Raw genomic sequence first — 20,801 nt, forward strand, 5'->3', positions numbered from 1 at the left:
CGAAGAATTTTCCCACAACTGACATTAGACTACCTGGTTTATCCTTCTCATCCTTGAACAAGGTGTTACCTCTAAGCTTATGCTGAACCAAATGCCTTCTCACCCTTCTCAAATATAATTGTTTTAATGTCTGCAGTCTTTGGTTATTGAACCATAGAATTTATTGCACAAGAGGAGGCCATTCAGTCCATCGCACCAAGACCAGCACTAGCTCCACAACCGGAGCTCACCACTCTAATCCAATTTCCCTTATCTTTCCTTGTATGTGTTTATATTCTTTTTCAAATACTCATTCAAGTGATGTTATAGTCTCTGATGTACCAATCAACTGTGAATCTGTGAACAGGAACATATGCAGTATAACAAATTACCTTTCAAACTTTGACATGGTCTTAAAGAAAAAAAATATTTGATTCAAAAATAATCTGTAGCCTATGTAGATGAAATATTCAAGCAGTTTTTATACTGTCATGTCAGAGAAATGTTATAACTTGTATTACTAATTCTAATTAATTCTTATTAATCAGAGTATTTGGTTGAGTGAAATGGTTCCCATTTAATACATTTTATGCTCTAGATAATGTTATTTATAATATTTTTTTTAATGAATTAATGGGATGTGGGCGTCACTGGCAAGGCTAGCATGTATAGCCCATTTCTAATTGCCCTTGAGAAGGTGGTGGTGGGCCACCTTCTTGAACCGCTGCAGCTCGTGTGGTGAAGGTACTCCCACAGTGCTTTTAGCGGCGGGGGGGGGTTCCACGATTTTGACCCAGCATCGATGAAGGAACAGCAATATATTTCCAAGTCAGGATGGTGTGTGACTTGGAGGGGAACCTGGAAGTGGTGGTGTTCCCATGCGCCTGCTGCTCTTATCCTTCGAGGTGGTAGAGCTCACGGGTTTCGGAGGTGCTACAGTCCATCTTTTAGATGGTACACACTGCAGCCACAGTGCGCCGGTGGTGAAGGGAGTAAATGTTTTAACTGGTGGATGGGGTGCCAATCAAACAGGCTGGGCTGCTTTGTCCTGTATGGTGTCGAGCTTGTTGAGTGTTGGAGCTCCACTCATCTAGGCAACTGGAGAGTATTCCATCACACGCCTTGTGCCTTGTAGGTGGTAGGTAGGCTTTGAGGAGTCAGGAGATGAGTCACTCACCACAGAATACCCAGCCTCTGACCTGCTCTTGTATCCACAGTATTTATGTGGCTGGTCCAGTTAAGTTTCTGGTCAATGGTGTGACCCCAGGATATTGATGGTGGGCAATTCAACGATGGCAATGTCGTTGAATGTCAAGGGGCGATGGTTGGACTCTCTCTTGTTGGAGATGGTCATTTCCTGGCACTGGTGTGGTGCAAATGTTATTTGCCACTTAGCCCAAGCCTGAATGTGTCCAGGTCTAGCTATATGCAGGCACAGACTGCTTATTATCTGAGGAGATGCGAATGGAACTGAACACTGCAATCATCAGCAAACATCCCCACTTCTGACCCTATGATGGAGGGAAGGTCATTGATGAAGCAGCTGAAAATGGTTGGGCCTTGGACACTGCCCTGAGAAACTCCTGCAGCGATGTCCTGGGGCTGAGACGATTGGCCTCCAACAAACACAACCACCTTTTTTGTGCTAGGTATGACTAGCCAGTGGAGAGTTTTTCCCCTGATTCCCATTCATTTAAATTTTACCAGGGTTTCTTGGTGCCACACTCAGTCAAATGCTCTCTTGACATCAAGGGCAGTCACTCTCACCCCACCTCTGGAATTCAGCTCTTGTCCATGTTTGGACCAAGGCTGTAATGAGGTCTGGAGCCGAGTGGTCCTGGCGGAACCCAAATTGAACATTGGGGAGCAGGTTATTGGTAAGTACCGCTTGATAGCACTTCCATCACTTTGCTTATGATTGCGAGCAGGCTGATGGGATGGTAATTGGTTGGATTGGATTTGTCCTGCATTTTCTGGATAGGACAATCTTCCGCATTGTTGGGTAGATGCCAGTATTGTAGTTGCACTGGAACAGCTTGGCTAGAGGCGTAGCCAGTTCTGGAGCACAAGTCTTCAGCACTATTGCTGGGATGTTGTCAGGATTTGCTGTATCCAGTGCGCTCAGCCATTTCTTGATATGTGGAGTGAATCGAATTGGCTGAAGATTGGCTTCTGTGATGGTGGGGACCTCAGGAGTAGGCTGATATGGATCATCCACTTGGCCCTTCTGGCTGAAGATGGTTGCAAACGCTTCAGCCTTGCCTTTTGCACTCATGTGCTGGGCTCCACCATCATTGAGGATGGGGATATTCATGGAGCCTCCTCCTCCCATTAGTTGTTTAATTGTCCACCACCATTCATGACTGGATGTGTCAGGACTGCAAAGCTTTGATCTGATCCATTGGCTGTGGGATCGCTTAGTGTATCATACAGCAGGGCGCAGCCTGGCATGACACTTAAGAAAAATAACCTATTAAGAACTAAACAGGGGCTTATAATGGCGTGGTAGGGTTGGTATTCTGAAAGGATGAGATCAATTGGACTGAAATGAGCTCCATCACTGATTAAAGTAGAATTTTTGAAGTTCAAGTTTGGGCAATTTTATATTTCACAATTCCATAGAACAATATGTAAAAAGAAATGGAAACGTAACTAGCTGAAATGGGCACCATGGCACTTTCAGGCAATTTCAGTTCCCAGAGCAGTCACTGAAAATATAGAAACATAGAAGATAGGAGCAGGAGTAGGCCATTCGGCCCCTCGAGCCTGCTCCGCCATTCAATGAGATCATGGCTGATCATCCAAATTCAGTACCCTGTCCCTGCTTTCTCCCCATATCCCTTTAGCCTTAAGAAATATATCTAACTCCTTGAATATATTTAATGAATTGGCCTCAACTGCCTTGTGTGGCAGAGAATTCCACAGATTCACCACTCTCTGGGTGAAGAAATTCCTCCTCATCTCTGTCCCAAATGGCTTACCCCTTATCTTTAGACTGTGACCCCCTTGTTCTGGACTCCCCCGCCATCGGGAACATCCTTCCTGCATCTAGTCTATCTAGTCCTGTTAGAATTTTATAAGTTTCAATGAGATCCCCTTCCATTCTTCTAAACTCCAGCAAGTATAAGCCCAATTGACCAAATCTCTCCTCATACGTCATTCCTGCCATCCCAGGTATCAGTCTGGTGAATCTTTGCTGCACTCCCTCCATGGCAAGAACATCCTTCCTCAGATAAGGCGACCAAAACTGCACACAGTACTCAAGGTGTGATGATTCATCTGTAGTTTGAAACTATTGTTATTTGGGGTTTGTAAAACTCAACAAAACTGTTTTAAGTATATGCCTAATTGTTGATTCAAATACATCATTTTGGCAGTGCACATCCTTTTACTTATAAATGACTGGTAAAACAACACCATTATTAACAATGCTCCTTTAAGTGCTGCTTCTTCCTGCAGGAAGCCATGCTCTGAAAGTCATATGGTTCCCTTGTTTCATGGGACAGATTTTGCTGTATCAGGGCATCTATAACAGCATTAGTTAGACTTGCTCTTCCACATTTAGGTTTCTAAATTTTTTGCATGGCAAGTTGCTGAAAGTGTGAGTTGATAGCATCACAGTGAGAGAAACTGGGCATCTGGAACCTGAGTGAACAGGGAAAGCAACGGTGTATCTCCTTAACCAATGAGTGTGTAGGATTGTGAAATAAACAGTGCAAGGACTGAGAGGGAAGTTAATAATCAGGTGCAGAAAGAGAAATAAAGAGGGAGTGAAAGATTGGATTAAGAGAAAAAAGTGAGAAAGGAAAAATTAATTTAATAGTTTACATTTTAAAATCTCCAACAACAATTAATACCTGCAGGAATGAGACTCCACATTTAGTTAATAGTTAATTTTCAGTGCCAGAGAGGTAGTTTGGCAGTAATTAACACTTAACACGTCATTAAAAGGGTACACTTGAAATTACAACACTTCACTTTCTGCAGCAGGTTTAGTTCGTACCTACCGTGCAAATACAGCAACTTCACGACATTCAATGCATGTCATTGGTGGGGCAAACAGCGAGATGCCGTTTTTGCGAAGCTAATGGTAGAGCAGCACAACTTAGACAGCAACTTTTGGAAACCCGTGTTTAACTGCGCATGTGCCCCTCACCTGAAGTTGCTGTATCACTTGCGCATAAATAACGGCAACCCCCATTAGCCTCACCGTTATGTTGACAACAAAATCTGGCCCAATATGTTTTCAACATACAAGTGTTCCTCTTCTGGCTCAGCATCAACTCCTTTCAACAGTTAAGAACATAAGAAATAGGAGCAGGAGTAGGCCAATCGGCCCCTCGAGCCTGCTCCGCCATTCAATAAGATCATGGCTGATCTGATCCTAACCGCCAATCCACTATCACAGGACTATCTCCTGAATCTAACAGAATTAGACACACGAAACAGGAGCAGGATCAGGCTACATGGCCCCTGGGCCCGCTCCGCTACCCACAGGGCCATGACCGATCCGAACCTAGACTCATGTCCAAATTCCTGCCCGCTCCCCATAACCCTTAATTCCCTTCTAGGAAACTGTCTATTTCTGTTTTAAATTTATGTAATGATGTAGCTTCGACAGCTTTTTGGGGCAGCATATTCCATGGACCTACCACCCTCTGAGTGAAGTAGTTCCTCCTCATCTCAGTTTTGAAAGAGCAGCCCCTTATTCTAAGACTATGCCCCCTAGTTCTAGTTTCACCCATCATCGGGAACATCCACCCGATCCAACCCCTTCACAATCTTATATGCTTCAATAAGATCGCCTCTCATTCTTCTGAACTCCAATGAGTAGAGTCCCAATCTACTCAATCTCTCCTCATATGTCCATCCCCTCATCCCCGGGATTAACCGAGTGAACCTTCTTTGTACTGACTCGAGAGCAAGTATGTCTTTTCTTAAGTATGGACACCAAAACTGTATGCAGTATTCCAGGTGCGGTCTCACCAATACCTTGTACAACTGAAGCAATACCTCCCTATTTTTATATTCTATCCCCCTAGCAATGAAAGCCAACATTCCATTGCTATTCCAGTTCTTCTAATGCATCACTTAGCATTGGACAATTGCAAAAGATCAGACATTTCAAAGGGTAGTAGAATTACACAATTACTGCCATGACTTAAACAAAAACACAAACATTTAAAACTATGTAATTCTACTGATTGTGGTTAAAAACTCTTAATCCAATACGGTCCAATAATTGGTGTGGTGTTTGGGTGAGGTGTTGACCCTCAGTGTGGTGTTTAGGTAAGATGTTGAGCTTGTCATCTGGAGTACTTGACATAATACAGCATTAATTCATTACCATTCAGAAAACGAACAAAACTTTCCAATCCTGATTTCAAAGGAAGAACCTACATTTCTATAGCGCCTTTCACGACTGTTGGCTGTCCCAAAAGTGATTCACAGTCAATGAAGTACTTTTGAAGTGTAGTCACTATGTCGGAAACGCGGCAGCCAATTTGCGCACAGCAAACTCCCACAAACAGCAATGCAATAAATGATCAGATCCTTCATTTTAATGATGTTGGTTGAGGGATAAATGTTGGCCAGGTCTCTGGGGAGAACCCCCTGGCTTAGATAAACTAACACAGCACAGACCCAGGATCAAACCTGGGATCTTTCTTGGTCTGTACTAGCTGATACCACATTGTGTGATGGGTTTACCTAAATAGCCATCAGCAAAGTACAGTGTTACTGCTGTTCAAGTGATACCAAAGTCATATAATTTCCATAGATCGCTAACTAGAAGTCATTAATTTAAAATCATTACCAAAGTAACAAAGGGAGAGAGATCAGGAGACATTTGTTTTATGCAGAGAGTAGTTAGGATAATGGAATGCTCTACCAGAAACAATGGTGGAAGAAGAATCCATAAAGAGCTTTTAAATGGGAATTGAATAATATTTGGAGAAAGGGCAGGCGAATGAGACAATGTGGGTAGCTCTCAGAGAGCAGTACGGTGGGCTTATTACGCCATGAGATTCTAATTCGATGACTTTCTTTCCTGATGCACTGAATATTTTAAGAACATAAAAATTAGAAGCAGGAGTAGGCCATCTGGCCCTCAGAGTCTGCTCCGCCATTCAATAAGATCATGGCTGATCATCGACCTCAACTCCACTTTCCTGCCTGATCCCCATATCCCTTGATTCCCCTAGAGTCTAAAAATCTATCTAGCTCAGCCTTGAATATACTCAATGATTCAGCATCCACAGTCCTTTGGGGTAGAGAATTCCAAAGATTCACATACCTCTGAGTGAAGAAATTCCTCCTCATCTCAGTCTTAAATGGCCGACCCCTTAGCCTGAGACTATGACCCCTGGTTCTAGAGTCCCCAGCCAGGGGAAGCAACCTCTCAGCATCTAGCCTGTCAATCCCCCTCAGAATCTGAAATGTTTCAATGAGATCACCTCTCATTCTTCTTGCTGGAGTCTTGCTAGAAGCAAGAATGGCAGGAGAGATGAGGCTAAAAACTTTGTAGCCCCAATTTTCTGAGGAGCACTAGCCCGGAGGTGAGCCTGTACCCTGGGAGTGCAACCATGCAAAATCACCCCCATCATGTCGAGTTTATTCAGTTCCACGTGCTGATGAAAATGAGACCACGAGCCTACATTCAGTTTATTTCTACTAAATGTCTTTATTTAAAACAAATAACTGACAAAATAGCATCTTTAAATACAGTACAGCAGTTGCTACAAAATAAATCCATTCAGCACAAAAAAACTCCAGATATATTAAGATGGATCGTGGCATTTATACCTTCATAAATGTGAGTAATGTCCAAATCTAATTCTCAGTTTAAAAAGAAATCTCCAGTGGTTGCTGTCAATGACACCCTTGAAGCAGAGTTTTGAATTTTTGGGTCAAAGAAATCAGGCAAGTAAACACAAAGCTAAATGCCTCTGAATGTATAATGACACCATTCAATCATTCTTCAAAGTAAAACACAATGCTTCAAAAATATGGTTTATACAGACTATTAAATATTGATGCTTTACATCTTAATGTTGACTTCCTCAATGTCATGAATGGGGAAGTTCCATACCACACACTCCCCTCACTTGTGAGCCCTGGTCAACAGCTTCAAGTATTATTAATATCCAGTCACGTAGCAAACATTTCTATATAGCTGTCAGCAGTAGTTCAAGTGTAGCTAATGTAAATATCACTACAATTATAGCCAACAGGCTTAAAAATTGTATACACATCAGATAGTAACTGTCTTATGATAGGTCTTTTAGGATTAATTATTAGCTCAAATAACTATCAGGAGTTCGGTCCTTGTACTGCAAAAACTATTCTTACACCCATCTAACCTACATATGTCTCACACCTTAATCTAGGCCTTGCATCATTTAGAATTTAGGCTGCTTCTAATTAAAATGAGCAGAGGATTTGAGTTTGCTGTAAATTCCTTTGTAAAGACAGCCAGCAATTAAAATACATTTATAATGAGAATTTAGTTAGCGTAATGATTGAAGTTCAACGTGCAAAAGCAGCTATCAGACACCTCAATGCTATTGAACCTGTATATAAAGCAGATTTCCTTTACGTATATATGCCACTTTTTTCTGTAACAATTGTTTTCAAAATGAAACGCTAATTATTTGCAATTCCATAAGTATTGAATGTCTCTTTGGGGGAAAAAAAGCTGCATCCTTGGGGAGTAGAAATCTGGCTTTGGCACATGATGACGTGCCAATAACCTCCTACACTGAGAGGGAGCAACACTGAGGGAGCAACACTGAGAGGGAGCAACACTGAGGGAGCAACACTGAGAGGGAGTAACACTGAGAGGGAGCAACACTGAGGGAGCAACACTGAGGGAGCAAAACTGAGAGGGAGCAACACTGAGGGAGCAACACAGGGAGCAACACAGAGGGAGCAACACTGAGGGCACAGCACTGAGAGGGAGCAACACTGAGAGGGAGCAACACTGAGGGAGCAACACTGAGAGGGAGCAACACAGAGATGGCCACGCGGAGAGGGAGCAACACTGAGGGAGCAACACTGAGAGGGAGCAACACTGAGAGGGAGCAACACAGAGATGGCCATGCGGAGAGGGAGCAACACTGAGGGAGCAACACTGAGAGGGAGCAACACAGAGGGAGCAACACTGAGAGGGAGCAACACTGAGAGATGGCAACACTGAGAGGGAGCAACACTGAGGGAGCAACACTGAGAGGGAGCAACACTGAGAGATGGCAACACTGAGGGAGCAACACTGAGAGGGAGCAACACTGAGGGAGCAACACTGAGAGATGGCAACACTGAGAGATGGCAACACTGAGGGAGCAACACTGAGGGAGCAGCACTGAGGGAGCAACACTGAGAGGGACCAACACAGAGGGAGCAACACTGAGGGACCAACACAGAGGGAGCAGCACTGAGGGAGCAACACAGAGAGGGAGCAACACTGAGAAGGTGCAGTACTCTGAGGGCGCAGTACTGAAAGGGTGCAGTATTGAGAGGATGCTGCATTGTTGAAGATGCCAACCTTCAGTTGAGAAGTTGAATCAAGTCCCATTTGTCTGTGCACATGGACGTTAAGGTTTCTAGGCCTAGAAATTCAGTATAGCCACTTTTGGGGCGGTAAAGTCGGGCGGGCGCTAAATTTAGCACCCGCCGGAAAGTGGAGGCCACTTCGCCGATATTCAGTAGCTTTGGCCAAGGAGTTTGGGCGAGCGCTGAAACTGGCGTTGCACTCCTATCTTTAGGCGCTAAGCCGGCGGTGCAGACTGATAACGCCGAGGCCGGGCGCAGTGCAGGTGCGGTCATGTTTTGATTGACAGCAGACACCCTGACGCCGGCCAGCTCTTAAAGGGGGAAGGGTCGACTTTGTCTGCTGCCACGCCCTGGATAGTGGAGCCCTGCAGCTAGGCCTGAACACTGCTGGTGGACCCAAATAGCGCCTGAAGCCATGCAGAAGGCCCGTGAACGAGCGCAGTGCTTCTCAGAGCATGCTTTGAGGGTGCTGCTTAGGGGTTTGGAAAAGAAAAGAGAGATCTTGTGCCCGGACAGTGGCAAGAAGGCTCCCAGGAGGCAGTACAGGAGAGCCTGGAGAGAAATCGCCCAGAGGGTCTCAGCCAACAGCGATGTCCCCAGGACTGGTGACCAATGCCGCAAGAAGTACAACGACCTCACTCGGTTGGTCAGGGTGAGTACCCTTTCCAGTGTCCTCCTCATCCTTGCATGTGCACCTCACATTATGGGCAAAGGGACCTCAAAGGCCTAATGGCCAGCCCTCCTCCCGCAGCTATGGCACTGGCATGATCATCAATAGCACTTTCTGCACTTTACACACTGGCCAAGCTATTCGACCATGGGAGGCAGTGCACACAACAACAGGGCACCACACTGGCCAAGCTATTCGACCATGGGAGGCAGTGCACACAACAACAGGGCACCACACTGTACTTAGAGGCCGTCCTTTCTCTTGCAGGCCAAGCTGGTGCAGAATCTGAAGAGCCGGACTGTCACCGGGGGAGGCCATGTCCAGTTCCAGGAGCTCAGTGACCTGGAGGAGCGCGTGGCTCAACTCATGCGTGCCCGGGTGGTTGGCCCCGTAGCTATTGGAGATGCCGACCCTGTGCTGGGCCCCAATGGTAAGGACATGACCGTTTGCACCTCTCTCGTTCCCCTTGCGCTTCAGATCTACATCCTTTGCCACTGTCCCACCAATGTGCATAATGCCACCACTCATGCCTCCCTCGCTGACGCCCTGCCCTCACTCTGAAGCTACTCTTGTGCCTTCCTGCTTTCAGCTGGTGAGGAGGAGGTCCCTGAAGCTGAGAGTGCCAGTCCCTCGGAAGAGGAGGACCAAGAGGAAGGCGGCACATCGGGGGAACCCTCATCCGCGCCAGGGATGGCAATGGAGGGGAGACGTCTTGCCTGGAGGAGAGCCAGGGGGAAGTGTTGCAGGGGGGTGTAGCTCCTGGGCCCAGTGGCGTCCAGGCACGCGGGAAGGGTCGGGCAGCACGGCGGCCTTCTCCCCAGAGGGGGGAAGTGTTGCAGGGGAGGGCAGTTGCTGGGCCCAGTGGCGTCCAGGCACGCGGGAAGGGGCGGGCAGCTCGGCGGCCTTCTCCCCAGCGGGAGAGTCCGGCCTCCAGTCCGGAGATGGTCCTCGCCCAGGAGGTGCGCCTCCTTGATGAAATGTCCGCGGACTCGGAGCGGCGCCACACCGAGTTCATGGGGGTTGTGGGACAGTTGCCTCAGGCCATTGAGTCCCTGGCTCTTAGTGTGGCCGATTTCGGGGACTCACAGGCCAGGGGTGTCGACCAACTCGCGGCAGCACAGGACGCGAGTCGAGAGTTCCTGAGTGGTGCCGTGCAGACACTGGCTGGTCTGATGCGGGCACAGACCAGGGCAGTTCGGGCACTCACTTCTGCCACACTCGCTGTGTCACGGAGGCATCGCCAGGGCACCCGCCGCCCTGCTGCAGCACAGCGGTCTGGCCTTCACCAGATTGCTGCGCTTGCTGCAGTGCCAGCCCGGCCGAGTGCCAGTGTCTCTGGCGACCAGCGAGCGCCTGGCATCAGCCAGCTTGCCCCCATTGCTGCAGCCGCCACTGCCACTCCCCCAGCCAAGCTGCGACGAGCTGCTGCAGAGACTGATGCTGCCCAGCCACAGCTGCAGCAGTCAGCAGCCGGCCCCTCCAGGGCCGGACCTCATCTAGGCCGACCCCCAAGGGCATCTGCCGTCACGCATTGTGCCCCTCAGGAGCCTTCCCCCAGCCTTGCAACACCCACAGGGCCCAGGTTGAGGCGGAGCAACAGGTCGGGCAGGGGCCGGAGAAGCCTGCACAAGGACTCGCCCTCTCGGCACACCAAGTAGAGTGTGTTGCCAACTGTTTTTTTATATGGGGGTGTTTGTGTTCTGTATGGGGGGGGCTTATTTTGGTAAGGCCGAAGATGAAGGCAACTGTTTTTTTATATGGGGGTGTTTGTGTTCTGTATGGGGGGGTTTGTCTTGGTTAGGCCGAGGATGAAGGCCAATTGGATGGACAAGTTTTGTTATTCCTCCCCAGGTTCTGGGAGTGAGATATGTTTTTGACTGTTTTTTGGGGGTCTTGTCTGTTTTTCTGTTTCATGTGGGAAGGGCCCTGAGTTTTTTAAATAAAGCTTTTTATTTATTCAGCTTGTCCAGGTGTCATGTTTCAAGTGGTTGTTGCGTTAACCGGCTGAGGGCTTGCGGAGCGGCTGCATTCAGGTGCGTTCATTGCCACAAGCCATTCCCTGACAGGGGGCCTAGAAGTGTCGTTCAATAAGCCGCCGGCGGACGGCCCTTGGACCTTGTGGCTCCCTCCTGGGCTGGTACTCCTCCTCCTCCTCCTCCTCGTGGTCCTCCTGCTCGTCCTCCTGAGGTGGTGGTCCAACGTGAGGTGGCAGTGCCTGAGTCCTGCGGATAGCCAGGTTGTGCAGCATGCAGCAAACGACGATGAACTGGGAGACTATCCGGCGAATACTGTAGAGATCCGCCGGAACGATCCAGGCAGCGGAACCGTTGCTTGAGGACGCCAATCGTTTGCTCTATGATGTTCCTTGTGGCTTGATGGCTTTCGTTGTATGCCTCCTCAGCAGGGGTCCTGGGCGTGCGGAGTGGGGTCATGAGCCATGTACACAAAGGGTAGCCCTTGTCCCCAATAAGCCATCCCCTTGGTGGAGGCTGTGCCTCGAACATGTCAGCCACAGTAGTCTGGCGCAGGATAAATGCATCGTGGCTGCTTCCTGGAAAGTGGGCATTGACAGCTAGGATGCGCTGCCTGTGGTCACACACCAGCTGTACATTGAGGGAATGGTAGCCCTTCCGGTTGCGGTAATCCTCGGCATTGTCGATAGGTGCCCGCATAGCCACATGCGTGCAGTCAATGGCGCCCTGCACCATGGGGAAGTCGGCGATCCTGGCAAAACCGACTGCACGCTGCTCCTGCCTCTCTAGGGTCATGGGGAAGGAGATGAATTGGTGTCTCCATGTGAAAAGGGCATCGGTGACCTGCCGGATGCAGCGATGCACGGCGAACTGGGAGATGTTCGCTATGTCCCCAGCAGCGGCTTGGAAGGAGCCGCTTGCATAAAAGTTCAGAGCCACCGTGACCTTCACTTCCACCGACAGAGACGTCCTGCACATCAGCTGTGGACGCAGATCTCTGTGAAGCAGCTGGCAGATCTCTGCAACCACCTCCCTTCTGAAGCGCAGCCTCTTAACACAATGCGCGGCAGTCATGGTGAGATAGGACACCTGCTGCCGGTATTCCCTGAGTGGGTAAGGCCTATGTTGCCGACGCCTGATGGCCCCTCTGCGTCTAGGCATGGCTGGCCCTCTCACACAGCGTCTGCGAGCCCTTCGCACATAATGCTGGAACTGAGGATTGGAACCCCATGCAGCCCCCATAATAAACTTGCAAACAGTGAAATCACAATGAGTCAAATTTCCAAGCTCTGGCCAGAAGCCAAAAATACCTCTCCTATGTTGTCCCAAATCAGTAAGGTCTGTTCCTTGGTCTCTGTCCAGAAATCCAAAGCACTAAAGTCATTGCAGCAAAATGGCTGGCCTTTATAGTTCAGTCTAAGTGCCCTTTAATTATCGCTCCCCGAGGCCCGCAGGGCCTCTGCTGCGTTCCACTTCACAGTTCTTAACAGCGCCACGCCCACATTGGGCGGGCGCCACTGAATTTCCGGTTTGGGGCGCACAAACAGCGTTGCACGAGGAAATGACGTCATAAGCTGCGCGCGCAGCTGAACGGGCGCAAACACTTTGCGCCGGCGCTAAATGTCAACTGAAGTTGGGCGTAGGCGCAGATCGGCCTGCGCCCGGGCGCTAAGTGCCTAGCGCTCGAAATCTACCCCTCTTATGGCGCTAACGGCTGGCGAACGCAACTGAATTTCTAGGCCCTACTCTCTACTTGAAGAGGAGGAATAGGTTAAGGAAATTAACTGGTCATGGGACATTACTGACTGCATAAGAACAGTGACGGCGTTCCATGAAGCCGTGAGATGTATCAGCAATGTGATAAGGAATGATATCAGAACTGAGAGGTGATACCTATCAGGAAAGATTGAACAGGCGGGGGCTCCTTTCTCTAGAAAAGAGAAAGCTGAGGGTTGACCTGATAGAGGGCTTTACAAATATGAAGGGTTTGATAGGGTAGATGTGGAGAAGATGTTTCCACTTGTGGGGGAGACCAAAACTAGGGCCCATAAATATAAGATAATCACTAATAAATCCAATCGGGAGTTCAGGAGAAACTTCTTTATCCAGAGAGTGGACGGAATGTGGCACTCACTACCACAAGGAGCAGTTGAGGCGAACAGAATAGATGCATTTAACGAGATGCTAAATAAACACATGAGGATGAAAGGAACAGAAGGATATGCTGATAGGAGTGAGATGAAGTAGGGTGGGAGGAGGCTCGTGTGGAGCATAAACACTGGCATGGACCAGTGGGCCAAATGGACCGTTTCTGTACTGTACATTCTAGGTAATTCTATTTAATAAGGATTTATATGCAAGGTTTTCAATAATTATTTAATACAGAAAATACAGTGGGACCATTGTATCAGCAAGGTTGGGGAGATGTTAAAAATATTTGGGACATTGGGACTTTGGATGTGAAGGAATACTCAGGTACTTGCGATTTGCTTTAACATTTGTGTAGAGTAACTTTCTACCATCAAGAACAAGCAAATATGGCCAAACGTTCTGTGAAATGATGGCATGATTAAATAAGGCTACCTGCTTCCTGGCAACACTAACATGTCACCCCTGGATGAGTCACAGCTCCTTGCTGACATCTATAGCCACAGACAGAACAGTACTCATTTACTGTATTTGATGCTATCCCTGTAAAAGCCTACTCAATCTATCAGCGTAATTTTTCACAACAAAGGCAAATTGACTCACCTGTAAGCTTTACAATAAATAATGGACGCAACTAGACATGGATCTGAACTATTACCACGGACAGCATGTGTCCCCATTGGAGAAAGGACAGTACTTCAAACATCATCAAATTTAAAAATGAAATCTGAGTATCTTCTCTTAAAATAGCACAGGGATTCTGTGTTTCAAAATAAATATTTTAATTACTAAATATGCAAGTTTATCAATCCATTTTCATTTGTAGCCTATTAGTCTGTACCACAAATACAATGATAGCTTACATTGGTGACAGAACTCAAACACTTAAAGCAAAGCTAATTTTAATCAATGCAGGGCTTTCTCTTTAGCCAAAATTAACTCATTTGTTTTGAAATGATTATTATAGAAGACCAATGAAAAAGATGAATTCAGCTACGATGTTAATTCAAAGTTGTTTTCTGCACTAAAAAAATGTTGAATTAGCCAGTAATTGAATGAAGCAACTTAAATAAAATAGCACGTGGCATTCTGTGCTCAAAAGAAATTGAATCAAGGATTATTTCAAATTGAGCGACACTGAATTAAAATATGACTGTATATGTAATAGTGGAGCTTTATATTTTAAAGAAGTAGGTTTTGATGAACGTTCAGTTGTAAATGACAAGCTTGCGTCTTAGTGTTAGATTTGATACCTGACAATGCCATTGTAATTCAGTTCTCATCCCCGCTTAGGATGTTGTACCCTTCTGTGTTATTAGTAAATAGGACCTGTCTCAGGTCCTTGAATATAAAAACATCTTTAATTTGGCCCACCAATCCCTGAGTAAAAAGTCCAGCCGTGACGCTCTTCACTTTCCTGGAGAGCTCGAAACCGCCGAAGTAGCAAATCCCCCCATAATTCAAGGCAACGTATCTCCTCTGTAGGTCCAGGTCTTCGAAGAGTATCCTCTCGCCATTGTGCTTGACGGTGATGATGGTCTGGTTTTGGTGAATGGACACAAAGTGCCATCTATTGCAACACACTGAGGAATTTTTAAAGATGAAAGGCTGAGCGATTCTTTCCCCCAGGTTAACTGCGATCTTAAGGTGCCCGTTGGAGACACCAACGGCAAGGTAATCATTGTCTTCATCTTCAGCTCTTCCCATCCACAAAAGCAGACCTTCCCTCTCGCTGGTGGTGAAGTTGAAAGAGATGGAGGTAAAGCGGAGATCTCTCTTCAGGTACAGCGGGTCGCTGTACTTGGCGTAAGAGTTGCCAGAAAACCTTGCGATGAAAAGAGTGATTTGGTTTTCGCAGTGGACCCCTACCCATCCCAGGGCACAAGCACAGCTGTAAGAGGCGGAGGCGAGATTAGGAACACAAAGAGACCCCTGTTCACACAGATGGTTGAGGCAGAACACAGATATCTCACAATTGGTTCCAACCCACAGTGACGGGCAGGTACAGGAGAAATTATTTGCAGAGTCCAAGCTGCAGTTTCCCTTGTTTTCACATGTTTTATAACCACAGGCCGTCCCATCGCAATCGCCAACGTTGCTTCCATCTTTGGCCCCGTTCTCGGTCAACTTGAGTTCAAAGCCATTGACCACGACTTCCCTGATGCAGCCATCAAAGCCCATGGGTTCATTCTCCACCGCCATCGCATCGACGTCATTCAGGTTGGGCATTCCACCCACAAAGAAACGGGTTGTGGTGTCCAAGGCTGTCATGCCAACACTGGACAGTCTGGTCACGTTGACTCCGTCCAATGTCAGGTACCCTCGATTTCCAGACCGACCCGCCTCAACAAAGTGCCAGGTTCTTCCACTTGTGTCCACTGGCTTGGCTGACTGCAAGACAACTGTGGCGTCTCCTAAGTTATAACGGAGCTGCATAAAGCCATGCGCCAGTGTAATGCTGAGGAAGTCACCTGTAAGTACACAAAGAGATCGCATTTACAGATGAATGAGTGACTGCAGAGCACACTTTGGGGGAGAAATTCACTATCCACCCATTTGGGGCGCTAATTTTTAAAAGTTTGGAAAGTTAACGCCAGGCGCTAACGATTTCAAACTTTTGAAATATTTCCGTTTGCGCTCCAAGAAGGAAGTGGAGCACTTCACTCCCTTCTTGGAGCGCAATCGGCAGCGGACGGAGACTTTAGCAGCGCTGCACACTGGGCTGTGCAGCACTGCCGCGTTCAAAGGCTCCTTCCCTCCCTTAAAGGGAAGGGCCATCGCTGCAGGCTCTGCAATAGAAAAAGTACCGACCTGGACCACCAAGGCAGCCGCGATCCCGCGCGATCAGCCTGGCACTCGAACAACCGGCAAAAAAATCTGTAACAAGAAAGGTAATTTTCTTTTTACTTACTTTGGCCACCCCGCCTTTAATCATCGCCCCTGAAGTGGCCGGCCGCCCGATGCACGCCTCCTGCAGCTGTCGGCGTTTTAGCCCGGCGCTGCTGCAGGGTGCAGAAGTCAATTTCGGGTCCGGGGCGCTGCCAGGGCAATGCGCACGGCGATGACTGAGTTTTAAACTGCCAGCCACCACACCAATCCCTGGACAGATCATTTTTCATCAGACCAATGTTATGTGATCTTCCTTAATCACTGAATAAACTGTCCTCATAGTGAACCCTCTATATCCACAGTTTATTTATTCTGTTGAAGGGAAGGCCTTGTTTTATTCTTTTAAAAGCAGTTTTCGCCTGCTCCCTTTTCCTCTGGAACCCTGCACCTCGCCCCATCACTCTCTGACTTCTGCCAATGTAGTGTGAAACCTCTTCTTCTTCTTAGGCAGTCCCTCGGAACCGAGGATGACTTGCTTCCATGTTAAAAATGAGTTCGCAGGTGACTGATGAGTCCAATGCGGAACCTACAGTCTCTGTCACAGGTGGGGCAGACGGTGGTTGAAGGGGCGGGTGGGTGGGGTGCTTGGGTTGACGTGCGCTCCTTGCGCTGCCTGCGCTTGGCTTCCGCTTGCTCCCGGCGAAGAGACTCGAGGACTAGAAGACGCATGACTGAGGCTTGGGGCCATTCTCATTAGTGGTCTTCCACCCTCTCTTATCAGTCCCATTGAATTACCTTTAACACAAGCTGATCAATGACCTGGTTTTCTATCTCATACGGAGCGAAGCTCCAGGCACAAACATTCTAGCCGGATTTCCTCCCTAAAAAAACGGGTGGGTTTGGAGCGTGGGGGCAGTTAAAGTGTTAAAAATGGGATTCCCGACCTGATCCCGCCTCCAACCCGCCCACTTGCAGTTTTTGCCGGAGGCGGGGTGGGGGGTGGGCGACCAACCCGCTCCCAGGGGGCGTTACCTCAATTTAAACATTGGAATGAGGCTGGAAGCCTCTTTTCCCCCGTCCATTTTGTGGACGGGTTTCATACAATTTGGGAAACCTGGCAGTTAAACCGAGGTGGGGACTGCTGCATCCAGGAGGGAAGTGGCTTTATACCTACCTCCTGGATCCAAGGTCCCTGCCTAACTCACCCCCTGCGATTGGAGACCTCCGACCGACTCCCCAGGCCTCATCCCCCCCATCCCCCCCATCGCCCCCACCCCACTGATGATGCTGAGGCCGGCCACAATCCTCCGGTGGCTGGCCCTGATCCACTCTCTCCTCCCCCTGCCGATCTCTGGCCGACCCCCCCACCCCGATCTCTAGCTGACACCGCACCCCGCAATCCCTGCCCCCTGCTGATGCTCTCTTCCCGCCCTGCGATCCCCAACCTCTGCCGATGCTCTCCCCACTCCCGATCCCAACCTCTGCCGATGCTCTCTCCCCACTCCCGATCCCAACCCCTGCCGATGCTCTCCCCACTCCCGATCCCAACCCCTGCCGATGCTCTCCCCACTCCCGATTCCCGACCCCTGCCGATGCTCTCTCCCCACTCCCGATCCCCGACCCCTGCCGATGCTCTCCCCACTCCCGATCCCCGACCCCTGCCGATGCTCTCCCCACTCCCGATCCCCGACCCCTGCCGATGCTCTCCCCACTCCTGACCCCTGCCGATGCTCTCTCCCCACTCCCGATCCCCGACCTCTGTCGATGCTCTCTCCCCACTCCCGATTCCCGACTCCTGCCGATGCTCTCTCCCCACTCCCGATTCCCGACTCCTGCCGATGCTCTCTCCCCACTCCCGATTCCCGACTCCTGCCGATGCTCTCTCCCCACTCCCGATTCCCGACTCCTGCCGATGCTCTCTCCCCACTCCCGATCCCCGACCCCTGCCGATGCTCTCCCCACTCCTGACCCCTGCCGATGCTCTCTCCCCACTCCCGATCCCCGACCTCTGTCGATGCTCTCTCCCCACTCCCGATTCCCGACTCCTGCCGATGCTCTCTCCCCACTCCCGATTCCCGACTCCTGCCGATGCTCTCTCCCCACTCCCGATTCCCGACTCCTGTCGATGCTCTCTCCCCACTCCCGATCCCCGACCCCTGCCGATGCTCTCTCCCCACTCCCGATTCCCGACTCCTGCCGATGCTCTCCCCACTCCCGATCCCCGACCTCTGCCGATGCTCTCTCTCCACTCCCGATTCCCGACTCCTGCCGATGCTCTCTCCCCACTCCCGATTCCCGACCCTTGCCGATGCTCTCTCCCCACTCCCGATCCCCGACTCCTGTCGATGCTCTCTCTCCACTCCCGATTCCCGACTCCTGCCGATGCTCTCTCCCCACTCCCGATCCCCGACCCCTGCCGATGCTCTCCCCACTCCCGATCCCCGACCCCTGCCGATGCTCTCTCTCCACTCCCGATTCCCGACTCCTGCCGATGCTCTCCCCACTCCCGATCCCCGACCCCTGCCGATGCTCTCTCCCCACTCCCGATCCCCGACTCCTGCCGATGCTCTCTCTCCACTCCCGATTCCCGACTCCTGCCGATGCTCTCCCCACTCCCGATCCCCGACCCCTGCCGATGCTCTCTCTCCACTCCCGATTCCCGACTCCTGCCGATGCTCTCTCTCCACTCCCGATTCCCGACTCCTGCCGATGCTCTCCCCACTCCCGATCCCCGACTCCTGCCGATGCTCTCTCTCCACTCCCGATTCCCGACTCCTGCCGATGCTCTCTCCCCACTCCCGATCCCCGACTCCTGCCGATGCTCTCTCTCCACTCCCGATTCCCGACTCCTGCCGATGCTCTCCCCACTCCCGATCCCCGACCCCTGCCGATGCTCTCTCCCCACTCCCGATCCCCGACCCCTGCCGATGCTCTCTCTCCACTCCCGATTCCCGACTCCTGCCGATGCTCTCTCTCCACTCCCGATTCCCGACTCCTGCCGATGCTCTCTCCCCACTCCCGATCCCCGACTCCTGTCGATGCTCTCTCCCCACTCCCGATTCCCGACTCCTGCCGATGCTCTCTCCCCACTCCCGATCCCCGACTCCTGTCGATGCTCTCTCCCCACTCCCGATCCCCGACTCCTGCCGATGCTCTCTCCCCACTCCCGATCCCCGACCCTTGCCGATGCTCTCTCCCCACTCCCAATCCCCGACTCCTGTCGATGCTCTCCCCACTCCCGATCCCCGACTCCTGTCGATGCTCTCTCCCCACTCCCGATCCCCGACTCCTGTCGATGCTCTCTCCCCACTCCCGATCCCCGACTCCTGTCGATGCTCTCTCCCCACTCCCGATCCCCGACCCTTGCCGATGCTCTCTCCCCACTCCCGATCCCCGACTCCTGCCGATGCTCTCTCCCCACTCCCGATCCCCGACTCCTGCCGATGCTCTCCCCACTCCCGATCCCCGACCCCTGCCGATGCTCTCTCCCCACTCACGATCCCTGACGATTGCCGATCCTCCTCCCGCGATACCTGCCCCTGACCGGCCCCTCACTTCTGAGGCCTACCCGTCCGTAGCTAGCCAGCCTCTCAATCTGGCTGGCTGTGGGCCGGAATCCAAGGCCTCACCTGCAAATCAGGCCCTGCCGTTAAAGTCGGCAGGGCTTGCGGGATACTCAGCCTCCCGGGTTTCCCGCCCACCTTGGAGGCCCCCCGTCCCCAACCCGCCTGCCTAGGGAAAATTCCAGCCTCCCAGTTTTTAGCATTGCCCCACACCACAAAGTGAAGGAAGTTATGCTTCAGCTATACAGAGCATTAATCAGACCCCATCTGGAGTACTGTGTTCATTTCTGGGCACCGAACCTCAGGAAGGATATACTGGCCTTGGAGGGGGTGCAGCAGATTCACCAGAATGATACCGTGGCTAAAAGATTTAAATTATGAGAACAAACTTGGTTTGTATTCCCTTGAGGTTAGAAGGTTGAGGGGTGATCTAATCGAGGTATTTAAAATGATAAATGGATTCGATAGGGTAGATACAGGGAAACCATTTCCTCTGGTGGGGAAATCCAGAACAAGGGGGCACAAATCTTAAAATGAGAGCTCGGCCATTTAGGAGGCAAATCAGAAGCACTTCTTCACACAAAGGGTAGTAGAAATCTGCAACTCTCCCTCCCAAAATATGTGGATGCCGGGGGCCAATTGAAACTTTCAAGTCTGAGCTATCAATGGATATGGGGTTGAGTTGCAGATCAGCCATGATCTAATTCGAATGGCACAACAGGCTCGAGTGGCTACTCCTGTTCTTATGTTCCTGTGTTTCACACATTACAAGGCCCCTGGAAGACCTGTGATTTGATGGTATATTACAGCATGCCAACCCTCAGAAGTGGAAACCAATACACTTCAGACTGTTGAGGGATGCCACCTCAAAGTACATAAAGCTCTTGTAAATATTGGCAACTCCGTGTAATATTTCTGCCTCTCTATATTGGTGGGGATCACTGTGTGGATGATTGCTACATCCCTAGATCTCCCTACATTCCCATTTAATTACAGCGTCTCTGTAAAGTACAATCCTGTCAATGACGTGGTCTTGTCTGAGGGAGGCTCCATGCAATTTGAAACCAGAAATGGCGCAGCGATGAAAAC

At 49.9% G+C, this 20,801-nt stretch overlaps 1 protein-coding gene across 1 annotated transcript in view; it reads right to left on the minus strand.

Annotated features, from left to right (window-relative positions):
* Positions 1–12,370: 12,370 nt before the first annotated feature.
* LOC147112359 (protein eyes shut homolog) overlaps positions 12,371–20,801 on the minus strand; it is a 378,050-nt gene continuing 369,619 nt past the window's right edge. The window contains exon 13 of the mRNA XM_085996557.1: positions 12,371–15,791. Coding sequence (XP_085852683.1) covers positions 14,593–15,791 — 1,199 coding nt within the window. The 3' untranslated portion in view covers positions 12,371–14,592. The remainder of the gene's footprint in view (positions 15,792–20,801) is intronic.

The sequence above is a fragment of the Somniosus microcephalus genome, chromosome 9 (genome assembly GCF_052327205.1).
Source record: "Somniosus microcephalus isolate GS21.2 chromosome 9, FLI_Smic_1.0, whole genome shotgun sequence".
Lineage (NCBI taxonomy): Eukaryota > Metazoa > Chordata > Chondrichthyes > Squaliformes > Somniosidae > Somniosus > Somniosus microcephalus.